Source organism: Mustela lutreola, chromosome 6 (genome assembly GCF_030435805.1).
Source record: "Mustela lutreola isolate mMusLut2 chromosome 6, mMusLut2.pri, whole genome shotgun sequence".
Lineage (NCBI taxonomy): Eukaryota > Metazoa > Chordata > Mammalia > Carnivora > Mustelidae > Mustela > Mustela lutreola.
Window position 1 is genome coordinate 67,469,119 of NC_081295.1, and position 20,556 is coordinate 67,489,674.

Sequence of the window (20,556 nt, forward strand, 5' to 3'; positions counted from 1 at the left end):
GTCACAAGCACGTAGTTACAAGGAAGTACCATCTTGAGCCATCAAATCCAGATATAAGGTAGGAAATCTCTCAGCGCAGTGCTCGCGGTGACCACCATGCCAATCGCACTATTTATCCAGATAAACCTCTCACCATCTGTGCCCAACACAGTGCCGGCCCGTGGTCCATCCTTCATCGTTACATGGGTAAATGAATTAAGGGTTTGTTCAGCTAAACTAAAGAACATTTTCCTTCAGCAAGACTAAGTGAGCTGGATACTTCAGAGTGAAAAAGGCCACAGAAAACCTTACCCATGGTTACAGATTTTTCCACCTCATCAGAAAGATAAGAATCTAAGTAATTACAAGATGATTGCTTAGCCAATGTTGAGTCCACTAAAACTCAGATATGATGCTAGACCCTAGGTCCAGTGGTGAATAAGAGACAATCATGTGATGTAGATGCTTATTACCAACTGGTGGAGAGAGAAAAGAGATCGGGGAGCCCACGATGGAGAAGGTAGCCGGATGAATGATACTCTGCTAGGACCCAGGTGGGGGGCGGTGTGGGCAGCTCTACCAGCTTTTAACGGATTCTGGGAGATAGGAAAGCGAAGCTGAGTTAAGAAAGCATAACTGAGGTCAATGCATTTGCAGAGAGCATTAGAAGCAGAAAAAATAGCTTGTGCGCCAGTTCTCAGAAGAGAGAATGGCACATTCAGGGACCTACGGATATTTCTGTATGACGAGAGCACAGAGTTCATCCAAGGGTCAGAGTATGGCAGAGGAATCTGAAGATGTAAGCAGGGACCATATCAGGAAACTTTCGTGCTAAGCACCACGAGAGGAAGGATTCTTCGGAAGAGGCTCTATCAGTTTAGAGAAACCAAGCCAGTCTCCGCAGGTGATCACAGTGGGGACAGCATTAGGCACCCCCAGAGAGCCTCACCTGCATGTTGAAATCCGCTTCCTGGGGTCACCATTCTTTTAATATTTCAACAGACAGAGCTCCAGCCCCTCTAAGGTTAGATCCACATGCCTCCTTGCTCCCCACCCTTCTCTGCCCATCCTCAAACTCACACTGTCTCCCTTAGGAGCCTTGTGATCCTTCTGATCACTTTTTGTGCCAACTTCCGGCCTCTACTGATTGTTAACTTTCACCTTGTGCAGCGAGTCCTTTCCTCATGTCATTGCTCTGATCCACGTGTCGATCACCACCCCTTTTCCTTCCCATTCTCAAATCCCATTCATAGGAGCTCTTTGTGGATCGCTATAGGACAATTAAATATTTGATGGGCACATTAAAATTCTCCTGTCAAATCCACTGTAGGAAATTTCTTGTAAACTGATATATGTAAAACACATATGGCTGTGACCCTGTTGTTTCCTTATGTTCCTTATGTCCCCAAAACCCGACAATGTGTCCGTTCTTTTTCTTCCATTTTTCCTCTTTCTGGACATTCTTCTCCATTCTTTCTTGAACTCTCTTTCTCTTGCTTTCTCTGTTTCTTTCTGTCTGTCTCTCTCTCTCACACACACATCAGAATTTGTCCTTTATATTATATGAAACCTCTTGACTTTTTTTTGTTCTCTCCCCTTCCCATAGTCCACCTGTGTTTCATCAATGTGTCCCATGCTCCTCTCCCTTAACACCAAGGGAGCCATCCAGGTATTTACGTTTGGTAAATAAAGTGCCCTTCCTCAGAGTTTTGCATCCATAGGGTTTACAATCTTATTTGTTTTTTCCCATTGTATTTCCCTAATTTAAACATTTTAAATGCACTAAGGGTTATTCGCTGTCATTTTCAAGTACGTAGATTCCTTTAACAGCTCCTTCAACAACTTTAAATACTCACATCATAGTCTTTGAAGTTTTATATTTATTGATTTGAAAATATGGGCTGACAGAAACTTACTGTGAAATCAGGGGACCTTTGCCTTTTTTTTTTTTTTTTTAATTTTTCATCATGTCTGCATACATCTGAAATCTTAAAGTTCAGGTACGTGTGTTACTATTTTCTTTCCAACATCCACTAACCATTGATGGGATGAAGACCCTTTTAAAATATTTTATTAATCCTCCAAGGTCCCTAGCTCACCCCAGCTTGCACACATTGAGAGCCCCTCCCAGGAAACCTCAGAGGTCTCTAGGTAAGATTGTCTGCTGGTTTGTTTTCCTCATTCATCCTCCCACCCCAACTGTCTGTTAAAAATATCCATAAAAACATGGAAAAGATGGAAAGAGATGCAAAATCGCAAAAGCATGAAAGCCAGATATAGTCATCAGTGAGTTAGGATTTAACCCTAAATAAGATGCAGGCATGGACTTAATTCATAAAAGGCAGTGAAATTTTAGCTTTGCACAAACTCGCACGGGGCATCCCTAATTGAAAGACTTTTCAGGAACCAGCTAAAGGGCAGTCATTTCCACAGACCCCTGGAGCCGCCCTGGCAGAGGGTCGAAGTTTTGCTCCACAGCCTGCTCTTCCCAGCCATCTTGTTACCATTCCTTCTCTTTCTCTCTCAGGAACTACAGTTTCCAAGATGTCCGCACCTCCGGTCAGGTAGGAAGGACAGTGGCTTATTGAATTCAGGGACATGAAATCAGTGTTAAGAAGGGACAAAGCCCGGAGGAGCCACTGGAATGGTGCCTTCCAGAAGTTGTAGTTTGGCAGGTACTTGTTTTGACAAGCGAAGGACTATGGGCCCCTTTAAACCAAGCAGGAATGATACCTCTTATTCCTAGTCAGGGGCCCAAAAAGTGGAAGCAAAAAAAAATTCCATTCTCAATCCAGTGGAGTCACACCAGAAGAATAACTGACAGACATCAGAAACTTGGCTAGCAGCTACAATGTAGTTTTGAATGTTGGTGAGGTCCAGAGTTGACAGCCAAGAAAGAGTTCTTGAGACATCTTTGGTGCAAAAAGGTGGTTTTATTAAAGCACGGGGACAGGAGCCGGGGGAAGAAAGAGCTGCTGCATCTGGGTCATGAGGGGTGACCGATTGTATACTTGGGAGTTGGGGATGCAAAGAAAAGGGAAGTTTTCTAATGAACTTTTGTATGCTGAAGATGACCTACGAGACACTGGAGGCCTTGCCATTGTCAAGTTAAGCATTAACTTGAAGATAGTTGGGAGTTTCCTTCTGGAAGTTAGGTTATGGATAAGAATACAGTTTTCTTGTAAATCACTAAGACACTTTGTAAACTGATAGAGGCTTCTGTCGTTTTTGGACTGTGATCTTTAGTAGTTAACCATTTGTTTTTGTTTTTGTTTTTGTTTTTGTTTTCCCCTTCCTTCCCTTAGTTTTAGGGCAGCCAGGAGTGTCTGAGGAATGTCACACATATCCCATCTGGGGCCATGGGGTGTCAGCTCACACTTGGCCCTCAGCTGGCCTTCTGCTCCCTCATCAACATTGCACCTCCTGGCCTAGCTAAGAGGGAAGTAGTGGCTAGAATGAGGTGCGTCAGACACTAAAAACCCACTCACTCTCACTCCCTTTTCATTTTTGGCCTTTCCTAGCTGCGGAACTAAAATATTCCAACGCTTGCATCTCATTCTCTCTTGCCAAGATGGACCATGGAACCCAGTGGTTCTGGCCAATGAGACATTTGGGTGAGTCTTCAACTGGGTCTGAAAATGAAGCTGCCAAAGACAGATTAGAGAGAAAAGCATCCAAATGTATTTAATGTAGGTTCTGCACGTCATGGGAACCTCCACTAGGAAATAAAAACTGTAAGAAATGGCTAAGTGTGTGTACACTCGGTCTGAGGATGAGTGGACAGGCATGGAGTAACATGGCAGGTCAAGCTGTATGAGGTTAAGCATAGGAAGCTAGGGGACGCTTGGCAAGGCTTGTTTGTTCAGATCCTTCGCGGTCTCTCTGTGTCTTCAGAGATAAGATTGCTCCTTTCCTCTGGGTGTAGGGAGGGCATCTCTCATGTGAGGGTTTGCGACCTGCTTCCAGGGAGAAGGGCAGGGGGAAGGTCAGAGGGATCCTCCTGCTTCTGCTATTTTCTCAAACTCCTTCAGATTAAAATACTCAATAAGCCAAGGTACGTTTTAGGGGTAGCATATCCTGAAATCCATCAGGTACTTCCGCGGTACTTCTAGACAGTTTCCTCCCTGATAAAAGCAAAAAGGCCTTGCCCCATGCCTTCTTCCATTGTCACCTGCCTTTGACTTTGGCTTTTTATGCGTGGAGCTGCCACCTTGCACATATGGTGGGTGGCAAATCGGGGACAAAAGCTAATCCTCTGAGGAGGCAGGAACAGAAGGATGGATAGAGTGTGAATCCTTGGAAACACCAAACTCAACTTGGTATTCTCACTAATTAAACCGTAAATGCCATAATGTTTTTAATCCTTGTTTTTTAGGTTTTGGTTTCTCACAGTCAAAAATATCATAACTGCTCTGGGGGCTGGGTAAAGAGAAGACAGCAAATCTGGCCATTGGCAAGTCCATTTTAAACACAAAGGCAAGGAAGGGATGCATTTTGAGATTTCTTTTTTAAGGGACCATTCGTAAGTTTTGGAAAGCATCTGATTTCTGTTCTCTGTAATTTTGTAAAAGTGGACTCTGAAAAAAGAGATTAGGACAATGTCTGACAATGAGAATAAATTGAGGTGATGACGGCGCTGAGGTTGGAGGTGCAGACAGACCCTTCCGAAACTTTAATGAGCGTGAGGACGAGAAAAACCGCAGGCGTAGAATTATCTGGAATCTGTGACACGGAGGATAAATGGGAGATACTCCTCTAGTGTACATAGAGAGCACAAGAAGATGGAGACCGGAAATGAGATGAATATATACGATGAACACCTACATAATTATCACTAAACAAATAAGGGGAGCAAGAGCCAGGGACAGACGAAGAAGCCCACGTAAGCAGTGTCCCCTCTGTGCACCTGCCCAGACTACAGAAGTCAGAGAAGATTGGTTTCCGGAAAGTGTGTCCGTACAAGTCCTACTGAATCAAACCTGAGATTTGAAAAATGAAAAAGAAAGCAAAGTTCCTATCCTTCTGTTTTAGAAAGGTCAGACCCTAGCAGGTGTAGAGGGAGGCCAAATTTTCCACTGGGCTGAGTTTCATTTTATGCTAAAGAGGATTAGGGGGCCGAGGAGGGGGAGAGGGGTTAGAAGAAGGCTAGAGCCCAGTGTTTGCCACCACAGGGGGGCCCACACATGGCCTGGGGCTGGGAGGCAGCATCTGGGACCTTTTTGGCTGCTGTTGGAACCAGCTCCGCTCTCATGGGTCTGCGGGAGCTCTCTCTGGTCAAGCCAGTGCTCCTCCATGTGACATCCAGTAAGCCTAACGAGCTCTCGTGTCAGGCCCTGTGTGGGTCCCTTGAGGGTGATACTCCTACTCTCAAGGCGCTCCGGATCTAAAGTGACTGGCATAACTGAATAAAATGCAGGGTACTATGAGGCCACAGGAGGAAAGGCAAGGGAGAGGAGAGAGAGCAATGCTAACCAAAGAGAGGCCATCTGGAAAGGTTTTGCAGAGAAGGGCAGTTTCAGACTGTATCTTCAGAGATGACTCAGATCTCCCTAAGCTCCGAAGTTAGGGGAGAGACATGCCATGAGGGGGAGCAGCTCCAAGAGAAGCACAGGCCCGGGAATGTGCATGGCATTTTCCAGAAACAGCAAGTGGTGAGGTTGGGCTGAAGAGCTCGTGCCTGGAGACCACTGTGGGGCCTGCAAAACTGAGTCCCGGATGGGCCTGCTGCATACAGTCTGAACATCTAGAGAACAAGGCCATGCACAGGGCTGCTATTTCATAAAGCAGAAATATATGAGCGATAATGAAACAATTTATGGTCTCTACCATGGTGCTGTATTAACAGGCTAATAACAGTGCTGAAAGCTTTATAGAAATGCTAATGCTGTGCTGCTCAGACGCTAAGTATTTGTGTAAATACAGAGTTGTATATGCTCACTGTTCCAGGATATTCCGCATTCATCTTTTAGTCTACTGACAGGAACTTGGGAGGAGAGGACCAAGGATCCCTATTCTGGAGTGCTGTTATCATTCATTCATTTATGCAATCACTCAAGGAACATTCACTGAGTATTTATTTACCTTGTGCCAAAGACCAGAGATGAGAATACAGAGATAAAGAAAGCGGAATTCTTGGCTTTAAGGACTTAAGGTTGAAAAGAAGACAAATGAATAAATAAATGAGCACCTTGAATGACAAGCGCCCTAGAAACACACTCTGGTCAGGAGGACCACCCAGGGCTTAAGGGTGAGGCTGCAGAATAAGGCAGAGCTGGGTGACTTTACTGGGAGAGATGGCACTTGAGATGACTCCTGAAAGACGAATTGGGATGAAAGATACTCAGAAGGAGTGGAGAAAGGGGGAGACCACGTCTGCAAGGCCATTTGGGGGTCACTGCAAGTTTTTCTTGAGCAAGCCATGAAGTAGGGGGTCTTCTCCATTTCTGAGACCTTGGCACGGGGCCAAGTGGTCTAATCCCTTGGCTGCCTGCCAGAAGGACTTGCGCGCGCACGCTCTGCCAGGTGTGGTAGGGCTTGGTGAGCGGGCAGGTGTTCACTCTGTGTCCTTTATGCGCATAGGCTATAGTCGGTGTACAGGGAAGAAAGGAAAGCAGAGAGCCGGCAGCAACTCAAATATTATGGAAAACTGAGTGTCTCGTGCGCGAGCCAGTTAGAACGTGGCTTCCTGTGAGTCACCGTGAACAGCAGACAATGCAGCCTTTGTGACCTCGCCAAGGCAGCAGAGGCTCCTGCCCTCTGTGTCTTCCGTGTGGGTCTCGGGCATTCGTGTGAAGCACCTTGCTTGTGAGTGCCTCTCCTGTGAGCGGTTTTACCTTCTTACCTTGTTATAGAATCCTCATGACACCAGAAGGCACACTGCTGGTCTTCCGGCAAAGCAGCCAGACGCAGGGGGAGATACGAGCCAAGGGACGGCGGGTGCCACTTGCATGTGGTTTCTGTGATGTCTGAAAAAGGCAGAGACGTCTCTGTGGCCCTTTTGGGGAAAATGAATGAAGGAAGGGCCCCTGTGAAGCAAGACCATGAACAAAACGGAGAGAGATGCTCAATTTCACCAAGAACGTAAAGTGCAAAGTGTTTGACTTCATGGCTGGATGTTCTTTGAAAAGGCATTCATTGGAATTCCTTGTCCTGCCCTCTCCTTTAGCTCTGGCTGCTTTTTCTGGGCACAGCGAGCTGCCTAAACTCTCCCATCAGTGTTCAGACAAACATAAAGCCCACCTTCCTGCCACATGTTCTTTCATTGTTCATGCCCAGATCTCTTGGAAAAGAGATTTCTGCTTTCTGATGCCCATGGGATAATGCCTTGCTTTTATCATCATCAACCAAAAGTAGGTAGGGGAAAAAAAGCCCACTTTTTATGTTTCTCTTCATTGTCTTTATATGATCAAATAACTCCAGGAAATTGTCCTGTGGTGGAAGTCCCACAGTGGCACAGGGCCACAATCCCAGGAGCATTAGGCACTAACCTTCTACAAGCTGCTGGAATTCAAAATCCCAAATGGGCATCGTGAAACGTGTACAGGAACATCGGCAGTACTAAGTAGCAGTATCGAGATGAGTGGAAGTTGTGTTGGTCGGTTTCCCTTAAAGCAGATCACAAGGAAGACAACCCCTCAAATAAGATGCAGACAGTGAAGACCTTAGCCTAATTCTGTGGCATATAACGCATGTTGGTAGGCCCCTTGTGTGGAAATAAGGCCAAAGAATGTCTTAGTGTACATTTTTAGGCTTTTAAAGGCCAACTCCCTAGATAGATTGATCGATCGATAGATGTGTTATGTAAAATTATTTTAGAACTTGTAATTTTATAAAAATAATTTTTAGTATTCATATAGAAATAACTTTATTATATTTTTTAAAAATTTTATTATCATATTTTAAAAGAATTTTTATTATCATATTTTGAAAGGTTCTCATCCTTGTGCATGATAATTTATTATATTTTTAAAACTCTTAGCTGCTGGGTCTCCAGAGGGACATTGACAAACCAGGATGGGTTCCAGACCCTTGGCACACATCCCAATTCGGCAGTGTCCCGTGAACACTGACAGAAAGAACAAGGCATATGAACCTGAGTCCCAAAAATGGACAAAGAAGCAGGGTCTCTCCCCTGTCAGGAGCATTTCCCGCACAATACAAGAAGCAGGCTTGTGACTTGCCCCTCGCCTCACACCCACTCCTCCTTAATTCACTACCTCAGACTCTGTCTGAAGGAGAATGATAGAGCATCAAAGGAAGGGACTCTTGTATCTCAACGGGTCTTTCTTTTGGTAGGAAACCCTATTTCCCACCCAGCAAAGTGGGAAAACTCGGAAGGTGAAGGAGAAGAGCAGAGTGGCAAGGACAGACAGTCTTCTGCTATTCAAGCGGCTCCAGCCTCTGTTCTGCCATGTCCTGGACTCCGTATCCCCATGCTGCCCTGTGTCACTCAAAATCCCCTCCTGGGTTGCCTCCCTCAAACTACCTTTTAAGTGTTTCATTCTCCGATGTTACTTATTTCTTTAATCTGAATATCGGTGACCAATTGCCCAAACACATAGAAGCTAATCAATATGGCAAACAGAGATAAAATGAATGACAAGTAGAGATACCAAGTAATAGGATATTCTTATCCAAATGAGAATTTGACCCGATTCTCCTTGTGGTAGAGAAATATGTTGTTTTAACACTAATTTTGGTGTGTGTGTCTATGTGTGTTTGTGTATAGTGAAACATGAGGATATTAAGACCACAATGGGGAAAATATGTGGAAATTTAGGACATGAATGAACCTATAAGAGAGTGCTTTCAAGTCATTTTACAAGTAAAGATTAAAGCAGTGCATAATAAATGATAGATAATAGAGATATCACCAGAATGTTAAGTTTCTTGGGGGGCAACTACTAACTACATCTGGTTTCTTTCGTTGCTACAGATATGCCTCCCATACCTAGGAAAATGTCTGCTGTGTACTGGTACTAAATATTTGTTTTCTAATTCACTAGATAAACCACTGATTTAATTTTCACTTAATGGTTTGTGTTCACTATGCTCATGAATTAAATTCTATGTTATTGTGGATTCTTGCATTTTTATTTGTTCCTCCCTCTAAATAGTCAATCTTTTTTAGATTATTTTTTTGAAGTCACCTATGTCCCAGGATCCTGGAAATGTAAAATGCGTTGGATATTTCTTATGGGAGGAAATTCAGACCAACTTTATTTGACCTGCTCTTTTTCCTAACCCCCTACAATGGCAGGGTTAAAGGGCCCTTGCTCAGCCTATGATAAAAATGTGCCCGCATACATGTCTAGTCCAGTCTATACACATCTCAGGTCTTTTCTTCTCCATCTCCCTTGCTGTTTTCTCCTCCTGTAAATGTTGGCATTCCCTAGGTCCCAGTCCTAGTCCTGCTTCTCCTGCTCCTGCTCCTCTGTTTATTCTCCCTAAGTGATCTCATTCATTCCCATGATTTTAAATCCCAGATGCGTGCTGCTGAATCCCAAATATATATCTCCAGCCTTGACTTTTATTTTATTTATTTTTTTTAATATATATATATATTTTCTTTTTTAAAGAATTTTAAATAGAAAACTGGGTTTTAAAATCACAGAGTGTGCATCACACATTTGCTGTACTAACATTAGATTATAAAACTGGGTGCAGTGTCAATTTAATTGCCAGCTGTAGAGAGACCAGATACATGGGAAATGATCAGTATTCATTGCTCAATTTTCTTCATGTCCAAGATGCCATCACAGTTGTTAAGACCTTAAAAGATAAACTTAGGATTGGCAATTATAATTATAAGATGCCATTGAAGGTAAGATACAACTCTACTTCAGAGTTCCCAAAATGTAAAAAATCTGTATCTGGAGATCAATGAAATATGATACTGTTATTAGCCATTAAGAAATACTTACTGAGGGCCTTCTATTGTCCATAGTTTTAGCATTGGGAATTGTTAGGTATATAAAAATACTATACATACCAGCCTTGACTTTTAAACTCCAAATCTGTATATTAGTCTGAATTGACATTTTTAAAAAGATTTTATTTATTTATTTGACAGAGAGATAGAGAACACAAGCAGGGAGAGGGAGAGGGAGAAGCAGGCTCTCCGGTGAGCAGAGAGCCTGATATGGGACTCAGTCCCAGGACTCTGGGATCATGACCTAAGCCGAAGGCAGCTGCTTGACTGACTAACCCACCCAGGCACACTGAATTGACATTTTTAACTGAAGGTCTTATAGATAAAACAACTAAAACATTTCAGTAAATCTAAAACAGAGATCTTCTGATTTCTACTCCTTCTTTTACCCCCACTTATAACCAGTTGTCTTCTCAGTCTTCCTTTGGTCAGTATATTTCCCTGAACAATATATAGGCCTGTACACAGGGTATTGAACATTGTAAAATCACCCAGCCAACAGCTCAAACTATGGAGGCATCTTAGGTTCTGACCCACCTCTTCACATTCTAACTCCAATTCATGAACAAGTGTAGTCATTCAATTCCCTTGAATCTGTCTACTTGTCTCCAGGTCTACTCTGAACATCCAAGTCTAAGCTACCATCATTTCTTGTTAACTCTAAGGCAACATACTACTCTTTGTTATCAGTCTTGCTCCTGGAAGAACTAGTCTGCAGCCAGCAGCAAGGAACTCTGAAGTCAATGCCCCCATACCGCTCAGTGTGCATCAACCCCTTTATACTTGGAAAACCATAAAAAGTTGTCACTGTGACTTGCAGAACGCTGTCTGAAGCATCCCCTCTGCACCTCTCCAAATGTAGTGGATCCTATTTACCTCTCCAAGCTGCTGTGCCCCACATATGATGTACTGGCTGTCCAATAGTTCCAGAAACATGCTTTCCTGTGTTACACCTTGCAAACTATTGTTTCCTGTTGCAGCAATGCTCTTCCGTTGGTTGGTTTTTGTTTCATTTTGTTTCTTTCTTAACAAGTTACAAATATATAACAGACATCCACATACCTCTTTCTGAAAATTAATGACTGTTTAACTTTTGTTATTTTTCCTCAGTTTTTAACATTAAATTATAAAACAATATGAAGTCCCGTTTGTTCTTCTTCCCGCTAAGTTCCATTCCCCTGCCTCCTTATTCGGAACAAGTAATGGGTGCTATTAGTTCCTTCCCTTGCATCCATTTCTTTCTTCTTTCTGGTGCAACTTTAACTTTGTTAAGGCACACATGCACGCACACACGACCAATATCCTCATATGTTTTAGCAAGAGCCAATTGTGGCCGGATGTGGCCAAGGAGATATGAGGTCAGGTTTCCTGGAGGCTGTGCTTCATTTTTCCCCAGGTTATACCAGGGGACACCTGTAGCACTTCTTGAGGGTCCTACCCTCTCTACTCTGCCTCAGAGGTTTGCCTTTAGAGGACAGCCTGCAGCAGGATCTGAGGAATTGGGCTGTCTGAATTTCTGATCCAACGCCAAAGCAGGAAATAAATGGTGTTCTTGTTTGCTCAGTCTTCATATCTGTCATCTGCTTATCTTGCATAGCTCTCTACTAGTAACTAAAAACAGCATCAGCAACATGAACAGAAGGAAGTGACTTCCTAAATGTATCCCCTCTCCTCCCAAAAATGAAAGAAAAGGATTTTTCTTTTTACATCTGATCATTTTTGTTAATATATTATTTTATTATAACATGTTTTAATACATTCCTTATATATTTATTATTTTATTATTATATATTTATTTTGATATACTTTAATATGTTTATCTTATTTTTATTATTATATTTATGTGTGTGTTTCTACTCAGTGCTCTGAGAAACTTCCTTATATAAGGTTAAGTCTCCATTCAGACATAAAGTGTTTAAAATAACAGTGCAGAACTGACCTCTCTGTCTCTTCTCTCTGCCTGTAGGTTGCGGCATGTTTACTCTCCTGTCATCCGCCACAGCTGCTGTCAGTGGCCTCCTGGTGGGTTATGAACTTGGGCTCATCTCTGGGGCCCTTCTTCAGATAAGAACCTTATTAAACCTAACCTGCCATGAGCAGGAAATGGTTGTGAGCTCCCTCCTCATCGGGGCCCTTCTGGCTTCCCTCACTGGAGGGGTCCTGATTGACAGGTCTGGAAGAAAGGCTGCCATCATCTTGTCATCCTGCCTCCTTGGCCTCGGAAGCCTAGTCTTGATCCTGAGTTTATCTTACACAGTTCTCATAATAGGCCGCATTGCTATAGGGGTTTCCATTTCACTCTCTTCGATTGCCACGTGTGTTTACATCGCAGAGATTGCTCCACAACACAGAAGAGGTTTTCTCGTGTCCCTGAATGAGTTGATGATTGTCACTGGCATACTTTTCGCCTACATTTCAAACTACGTGTTTGCCAGTGTTACCCATGGATGGAAATACATGTTTGGCCTTGTTATTCCCTTGGGAGTTTTGCAGGCAATTGCAATGTATTTTCTTCCTCCAAGTCCCCGGTTTCTGGTGATGAAAGGACACGAGGAAGCTGCTAGCAAGGTTCTCAGAAAGTTGAGAGGCGTCTCGGATACAACGGAGGAACTCACTATAATAAAATCTTCCCTGAAAGACGAATATCAGTATAGATTTAAGGATCTGTTTCGATCAAAGGACAACATGAGGACCCGGATAATGATAGGCTTGACACTGGTATTTTTTGTGCAAGTCACTGGTCAGCCAAACATACTATTCTATGCATCAACTGTTTTGAAGTCTGTTGGTTTCCAAAGCAATGAGGCAGCCAGTCTCGCCTCCACAGGGGTTGGAATCGTCAAGGTCATCAGCACCATTCCTGCCACTGTCCTTGTAGACCACATTGGGAGCAAAACCTTCCTCTGTATCGGTTCCTCGGTGATGGTAGCTTCACTGGTGACCATGGGCATCGTGAATCTCAACATCCCCATGAACTTCACCAGTATCTGTAGAAGCCATAGCCCTATCAACAAGTCCCTGGATGAGTCTGTGTTTTATGGGCCAGGAAATCTGTCAGCCCGTGATGACTCTCTTAGAGAACTCTTTAAGGGGATGACTGCCCACACCAGAAACTCCCTAATGCCCACGAAAAATGATGTGGATAAGAGAGGGGTGACGACCTTTCCAAGTGCTGGACTGAGCCAAGCTGAATACCAGACAGTCACAGACCCTGCGGACGTCCCAGCTTTCTTGAAATGGCTTTCCTTAACCAGCTTGCTTGTTTATGTTGCTGCTTTTTCAATTGGTCTAGGACCAAGTAAGTATTTTATTTTTTTATTCCTTCCTTCTTTGCCCTTATGAATGTTAACAGATTGCTTTTGACCATCAGAGCATCTTACGGCTATGGTACATTTTACATAAAACTACTAGAAGTAGTTTTACATAAAACTACTAGAAGTAGATGGGGATAATACTGGCCACCTGATGTTTCTGCTAATGTGGAAAGTATGCTTGGCTCATACCTCCTTTGTGAATGTGCAGGGCTGGTATTCAACAGAAAGATTAGTTTTCCATTATCTGTCACATGAGGATAATTTAAGAGCAATTGATTGGAGTAAACCAGACCTCGAAAGATACATATTGCCCAAGAGAATATATTGTTTTGTGAAAGCAGTTTACTGGGATAACATTTTCTTCTGTATCATTCCTGAGTTCTTTATAAATGGAAGAAAAAAATCAATCATTCAGATTTTCTTAAAGGCCCACTCTGGGAGGCATTCAGTAAAGAATGAGGGACAGGAAACAATGAGCTGGGAAGGAGGGTGGATTATTCCTTTAAGGACCATGTGTTTTATCACCAGAGTAACCTCCTTGAGCACTTTACTCATTAAGCAGGAGAATGGGAGTCAAGGTACTCCCATTCAATACAATATAAACAATTTACAGGGAGATAGCTACACAGTTGTCTTATTTTATACAGCCAGTCTACTCCAACGAGGAAGCTTAAACACTTCTCTTGCGCAAACTCTCTAGAGTTTTCTAGAACAGGTTGTTGCAGTTCCTTGTCTTGCAGCCTCTTACCCAGTCTAAAACTCTTTAGCGAAGTAAAGTGCATCTCTTACACCTTTCTTTTATTCTCTCAGACTTCTCTCCCCTTCTCCCTTTCTTCCCTCCTCCCTCACACAAAGTCTTGTTGTTGTTTACGAGGATCAAGGACCAAACAAATGTGCTCAAATAAAAGGAAATAGTGGAGCTTGGGAACATGAGAAGACATAGGTTATGCTGAAGGAGAAGGAATCTCATGGACAAATTTTGGTTTCTGGTGTCAGTGTTTCCAGAAAGAAGGTCACTTTAGGGCTTGCTCTGGTGATGTACGGTTAAGTCATTAACTCTTCATTCAGGTGATATGTATCAAGTGGCTAGTTTTTCCCAAGAACAAAGAACTATGCCAGATGTTGGGGAAATAGTAATGAACAGACAGACACTGTCCCTGTCTTTAAGGAGATTACACCTGACGTCACTGAGCTATATTCCCTCTGTCTGCTGCTTTCTGGTCGGAGACTGGTGGGTTTGGCCTGCTTAATCTCAGTTATTGAATAACTGGATTTGCATAGGGCAGATCCGGCCTCTCCTGCAGTTCTGTTTCCTCACCGTGCAGTGGGCTGTGAGATCAGCCTCTGGATATTGACTCTTTCAAATTCTAGAATGAGAGAAGGAATCTCATTGACTCTGCTCTTTGCTATGCAGAGTCATAATTGGTTGTTCACGGACACCTCTAGGCCACATAGTCCAAACTATGCATGACCAGAGCTGGCCCTTCCTCTGGCATTAAGAATAGACGGGTCTGCTTACGAGACCTGTACATGGATGGATAGAGTAAATACTACAATACCAAAAAAAAAAAAAAAAAAAAAAAAAAAAACTACAATACCATCAGCTTCTGATCTCTCTGACTTGTTTCTGAACCCTGACCCACCTTGTTAGGACTTAACAAAGACAAATATTATTAATGAACAGTTTCCTAGAAACAGGTTTCTACTATATTTCAGGATTTAGTTATCTTGGGTGTGTACCTTGGAGACATTTGTCTTAATCAGTTTGGGTTGCTATAACAAATCACCAAAGACCATGGCTTAGACATCAAAGGTTTATTTCTCATAGTCTAGAGGCTGGCAAGTCCAAAATCAAGGTGCTGGCAGATTTGGTTGTTGGTGAGGGCCCTCCTCCTGGTTTGTAGCTGGCCATCACTTTCTTGGTGTGTCCTCACATGGCAGAGGGATGGAGAGAGAGAGACCTAGCTAGCTTTATTATGTCTCTTCTCACAAGGGCATTAACCCCATCATAGAGCTCTACTTGATGACCTAATGACCTTCTACAGGCCCTACCTCCAAATATCACATGGGGAATCAGGACGACAACATATGAGTTGTAGAGAGGACACAAACATGTAGTCCAGACAAATACTTACGTCGTTACTCTGGTACAGGAAGCTAATGAACTTTGAAAAAGCATCTTATACTTTTATTTTTAGAAACTCTTTAAAGTCTACCAGAAGGGCAAGAAAGAAGTGTTGGTTTGTACCAAGGAACAACTTAACCTTCTTTGTGAACTTTCCTGTATTGATAAGTACAGTCAGTTTTGCTCATATGATAAACATCAGGTGATAGTGTCCTCATTGATTTCCTTTGCCAGCATCTTTTTTTCTATAGATTTATTATAAAACAAAATATTTTTTACATCAATTTTCTTGATATGATTTTTTGAAATATCAAGAATCAACTAAGAATCTAAGGAAAGCTTAGCAAAAAGAAAAGGATGCTTTCTTTGTTTTAAGTCAGAGACGTTGATCTTAAACTTCAGAACCCACCCATTCATGGTCAGAGTTTTCCCCAGCTCATACTCCCCTTCTCCCTTTAGTTTTTGGGTGACTTTGAAAAAAATGCAGCAAATTCTCAGCACTAATGTATCAATCGATGCATTATTTTATTAGAACAAGAATTCCTCTTTTCAGGAAACTTTAGTTCGATTTTGGGAAAAAATATTGGGGGCTGTTAGTTATGTGCCTTTTAGGATCCTTTAAATAGTATTCTATGCTAATTTTTTTAAATGTGATTTGGGCTTTAGATTTGACTAATATTTATTGACACTTCTTACATCAGATACATAAGAGGAAGGCTTTTCATACTTTGGAGCATTTCATTTTACTTTCACCACAAGCCTGTGAAGAAAGAGTATTCACCAAATTTTATAAATGGTGGCACTCTATCTCAGAGAGGCGAAATAACTTTCTCAAATAGTTGAAAATATCTCCTGTCTTCTGAAATTCAGTGGTATTGCCTCGTCGAGGACACGAATAGACAGTCCAGTGTTGGTCTTGTTAGTAATGTTAATTCCTTTTAGTTCCCTCTGCCATGAAAATACATTAGAAGTAAGAATGAATGGAAATAGTGAATCACTGTCCACTGTGCTTTGGGCCACTCTGCATTTTATGCAAGAAAGAGATAGTCTCTCTTTTCTGAAAATCTGCTCTGTAAGCGAGCATGTCTGTTTATGAGGCTGAGCTATACCGGATAAGAGAGGGAGGATAATGATAAGTTTTGATGTGTCTTCACTTGAATAACTGAACTTGATTCAGATAATGTTTTATCTGATAATGTGTATTTGGTTAGAATTCAAGCTCAGCCATAACAGAGACCAAAGTAACAGTGGGTGAACTAAGGTAGGAGTTTGTTTATCTCTCATTTAGCACCTGGGTAGTTCTGGGGGCTGTGGAGGCTTCCAGGGTCAAGTGCCAGAAGCCTATCGATGGTGTTTCAAACCTCCCTGTAGCCAGTGCTTTACTGTTGGTTCTCTATCATGATGACTACTTAGAAATACTAAGATGCATTTTAAAATTTCATCACCCTTTTATGATGGCTAATGGGCCCTTGGGAATAAGGGAAAGGCAAGAAGTACAGTCAATGAAAGGGAGGCTGGGTGTAGAAGGGCCTGGATAATAAGGCACTGTGAGCAATTCCATCAGGGAAGCAGAACCACTGTGAGGGATGCGGGCAAGGAATTTCCTACTAGGGTTGCGCCTCACACTGGGGAAGATGAGAAGGGAAGACAAAGGGGACGGTGAGAGGAAAAGGAGAAGGTTGTTTCTCAGGGTCACAAAGGGAAACTGGTGAAGAAGCCTGTGGAAGCCTGTGGAAGCCTGTTGCCTCTGCCTCAGGCTGTGGCCTGAGGTCTCTGCAGGTCAGCAGGGTACAGGGAAGAAAAGCTGGACTCAAAGCCAGGACAAATTGGAATCTGTGAGAAGCAACTGGAGCCCGTATCTGTCTCTCACCGGATCAACTCTGAGGACACTGGTCACCTTCAGAAAAACAGGTGTCCTTCTCCACAGAATCCTGACTGTGTGCCTGGTCTAGTAGTAGGAAAGGCTAGAGGAGGGGACCCATTCACTGGCTGCTTCCCCAGACCAGCGAGGAGAGGCAGCATGTCACAGCAATGTGATAAGCTGCCGTGATGTCTAGGACCCAGCACGGGGCTGATGTGTCACTTTGGCCTTCCAAGTTTCTTGCAAATATATTTTCCTACCAGCCCTCACCAAAAACTACACAGAGGAGGGAACTCTGGGAAATGTAGTTCCAGCTCTGCTAAATGGATACAGTATAGAACCGCCCAAGTAAGAAATTCTGGACTCAGAAAGAATAGCTGTAAATATGGAAGAAAAATATTCCAGAAGGTCAACAGCCCTGAATTCTCTCTTCAAATGCTGTGATAGGTATTTATTTCTTTTAATTAAAACATTAATTGTTAAAATGGATGACTCGCTTCCATTCCATCTCTTTCTGAAAAGAGATGAGGTCATTAAATTAATGTCTCTTGGCTTTTGTTTCTCTAGCTATAAAACCAAAAAACACTCATTTGCTAATGCACTGTAAAAGCCTCCACATTTATTTTCTCAGGGGCGTTCATGATCTCCCTTGAGCTGATGACTCTCACTTATCTCTCCAATTCTATGGTGTCATATGGCTTCTAGTTCCTTTTCTCCTAATGAGTACTGGATTTTTCTACTTGTATGCTTTACTATCAGCCCAAGGTGATAATTCCATAATGTTGAATTATTTTCTGCCTTATGCCAGGGAAATGTCCCTTGCTGTCATTCAGTCTGGTGTCCTGGGCCTTTTCTCAATCCAGTCAATGACCAAATGTTCTTGCATTTCCCCTCTTTTCCTTCATTTCTGCCATCCTAGTCTACCCCATATAAGCTCATGCCTAGATTCCTGGAAGACCCTTCTTGTAGTTCTCTAAACACTGCAGGTCCTTCCCATGTTCACCCATCCGCCATGGGAGAGCACCTTTGTTACCATGTTCCTCATGTCAGCACGGCTCTCGAATCTTCCATGGCCGCCTACTTTCTACCAAATCAGAGAAGTCAAATAACTTTCAAGATGAAACTAAGATGAGAAATGATCTAGCCCAACATATTCCTTTTGTAGAAAAGGAAGAAGTCCAAGAAAAAGAGGTGACACAGATTTAGGACTAGAACCCCAGGCATCCGGACCCCCATTGCATCCTCTTTCTACAACTATCTGACCCATCTCTGAGGGAAAGAGGGTGTGATTTTCAAGGCCCACCATCATCTTACTCAGCTCTGTCTGCGTGCCTGCACATCTCTGGGGGCACCATTTACCTTGTAGTCATTGGCTTTGTGCTCTGGGGCTACCATTCGTACAGAAATACATGTAGACGCCTCCTCATGCCAGGAACTGCAAAGTGAGGGACGCTCCCTGCCCATGTGCAGTGCTCTCTGTGCTGCTTTATCTCCACTGCTCCACACCCCAGTCAAGGTCAAGGGACACAGGCCCTGGTGGCCCTTCTCATTCCCTTCTACTCTACCCAAATCCTTCCTATCTTTAAGATTTAGTAGAAGTCTTAATCTCCTTTATGAATTCACCCCGTTTCTTAGAGATCTTTATTTGTATGAACTAGGAAGTATTTCTAGTGTAACGTAGTTCAAGTCTGGGAGACCAAGAGCCTGAATTTAGAATCAGAAAAGCTGGGTTCTTCCAATTCCAGCCTTCCTGCCTACCGGCTGTGTGATCTTTAAGTTAGCTATCGTCTCTGAAGCTGTTTCACATCTATGAATTGTGCATAATAATGCTTGTTCCATCTCATGGGGTGTAGTGAGTGTCCTATGAGCTGATGCATGGGTGTGTTGGGGTTGCTGTTGCATATGGTGGGAGTAGAAGTCACAACCGGTGTGATAACACGACTTAGTCCTTCATGATGAAATGTATTTCTTCTGTATGTTTGTTTTGGCTTATTAAACAAATATTAGAATAAGCTCTTTAATGGAAGAAATGACATCTCATATGTTCTTCCTTCTCTGCCTCTAAGTGAGCATTGCGAAAGTCTGTTTGGAAACCACGAAGGAATACATTACTCTTTCTAAAAGGGAGGTTGGGGAAGAAGGGGTTTAAAAACGAGATGCGAAAATAAGAAAGATCTCGAAGTGTGTTTTTACGTGGGTCAAGCTGTCCAGGGCAGGCCAAGTGCCACATCAGCTGAAAATTAGAAGTTTCTGCACACACTACTGTCCCTGCCAGTCACTGTCATGAGGCTTTTGGCAGAGCAATCCATCACTTGGCCATAGTTCCAAAAATCTCTTTCTACTTTTGCTCCAAAGATAAAATGTTGGGAAGTCAGGAGTGCTCAGAAATAGGGCTTTTCTTCGTTAAATTGTGAGGAGTTCTTTGGGAATTTCAGACTCAGAGTATCTAAATGTAGCTCTGGGTTTGTCTTGGATACCTCTGCTTTTTCCTGCTGTATGGACAGTTCTTTTTTGCAAATGAGATGGAGAATCTCATGGTTGAAGGAGGCTTGGGTATGGGAAAAAGAAATGACCCTTCATCTCATGGTTTCTCCAACTTATAACTGCAGTTCCAAGGACTGAGCTGGATTACATGTAAGTAACAAGGTATGGGTTCAATTTTTTAGAAAAGGGAAAGCATAGACTTTGAAGCAGAGCACCTCCCAGAGTCGAATCTCAGCAATGCCACTTACCAGCTGTGCAACCTTAGGGAAGTTAGTTAACTTCTCTGTGCCTTATCTTGTATCACTTATAAATGTGGTTACTATTCACAGTTATCTCATAGTATTGTGAGGAGTAAGTCAGCTCATAACAAAGTCCTTAAAGACTGGCCCTAAAAAGTGCCATATAAGCACTTGTTGAGTAAAATAAACAGGACTAAAGAGCTGGGTATTTACATGGGAGACGGGGAGGCATGAGTCGGAGACAGAATCCCAAATCTTCCCCTCTAAAGAGAAAAATCAGTTATTTCACACCCATAGTTTGGGGCTGTTGATTCTTCTAGAGTATTTATAAGGGATCTAGTAATTGTCCTTGTTTTTCTTGCCAAGAGTCAGTCGTTTATGTCCGTATTTATGCAGTTTTTCTATTGTAAAAGAAAACATATCCTGGGAATTCCAATCCAGTCACCAAAATTGTATTCTCGAAGATTGGTATAAACTGCACAAATTAGAGTTTAAAGAAGGTTTTTATTAGAAGCAAGGTTTTCATACCAGATCTTGGGTGCATTATAAAACTTATAAACCTGAAGTGATTATTGCCCAGGTATTTCATTTACAGCGTATATTGCTTGTAACAGACGCAAATC

The 20,556-nt window shown here is 42.6% G+C and overlaps 1 protein-coding gene across 7 annotated transcripts in view; it reads left to right on the forward strand.

Moving 5' to 3' along the window:
• Positions 1 to 20,556, forward strand: part of SLC2A12 (solute carrier family 2 member 12) — a 53,396-nt gene that overhangs the window by 6,907 nt on the left and 25,933 nt on the right. For 5 of the 7 annotated variants that reach the window (XM_059177510.1, XM_059177509.1, XM_059177504.1 and 2 more), the window contains exon 2: positions 11,877 to 13,208. In XM_059177510.1, coding sequence (XP_059033493.1) covers positions 11,877 to 13,208 — 1,332 coding nt within the window. Of the gene's footprint in view, positions 1 to 6,736; positions 6,799 to 11,876; positions 13,209 to 20,556 lie in introns of those variants that run through there. The other 2 variants (XM_059177506.1, XM_059177507.1) reach the window with 2 other exon arrangements.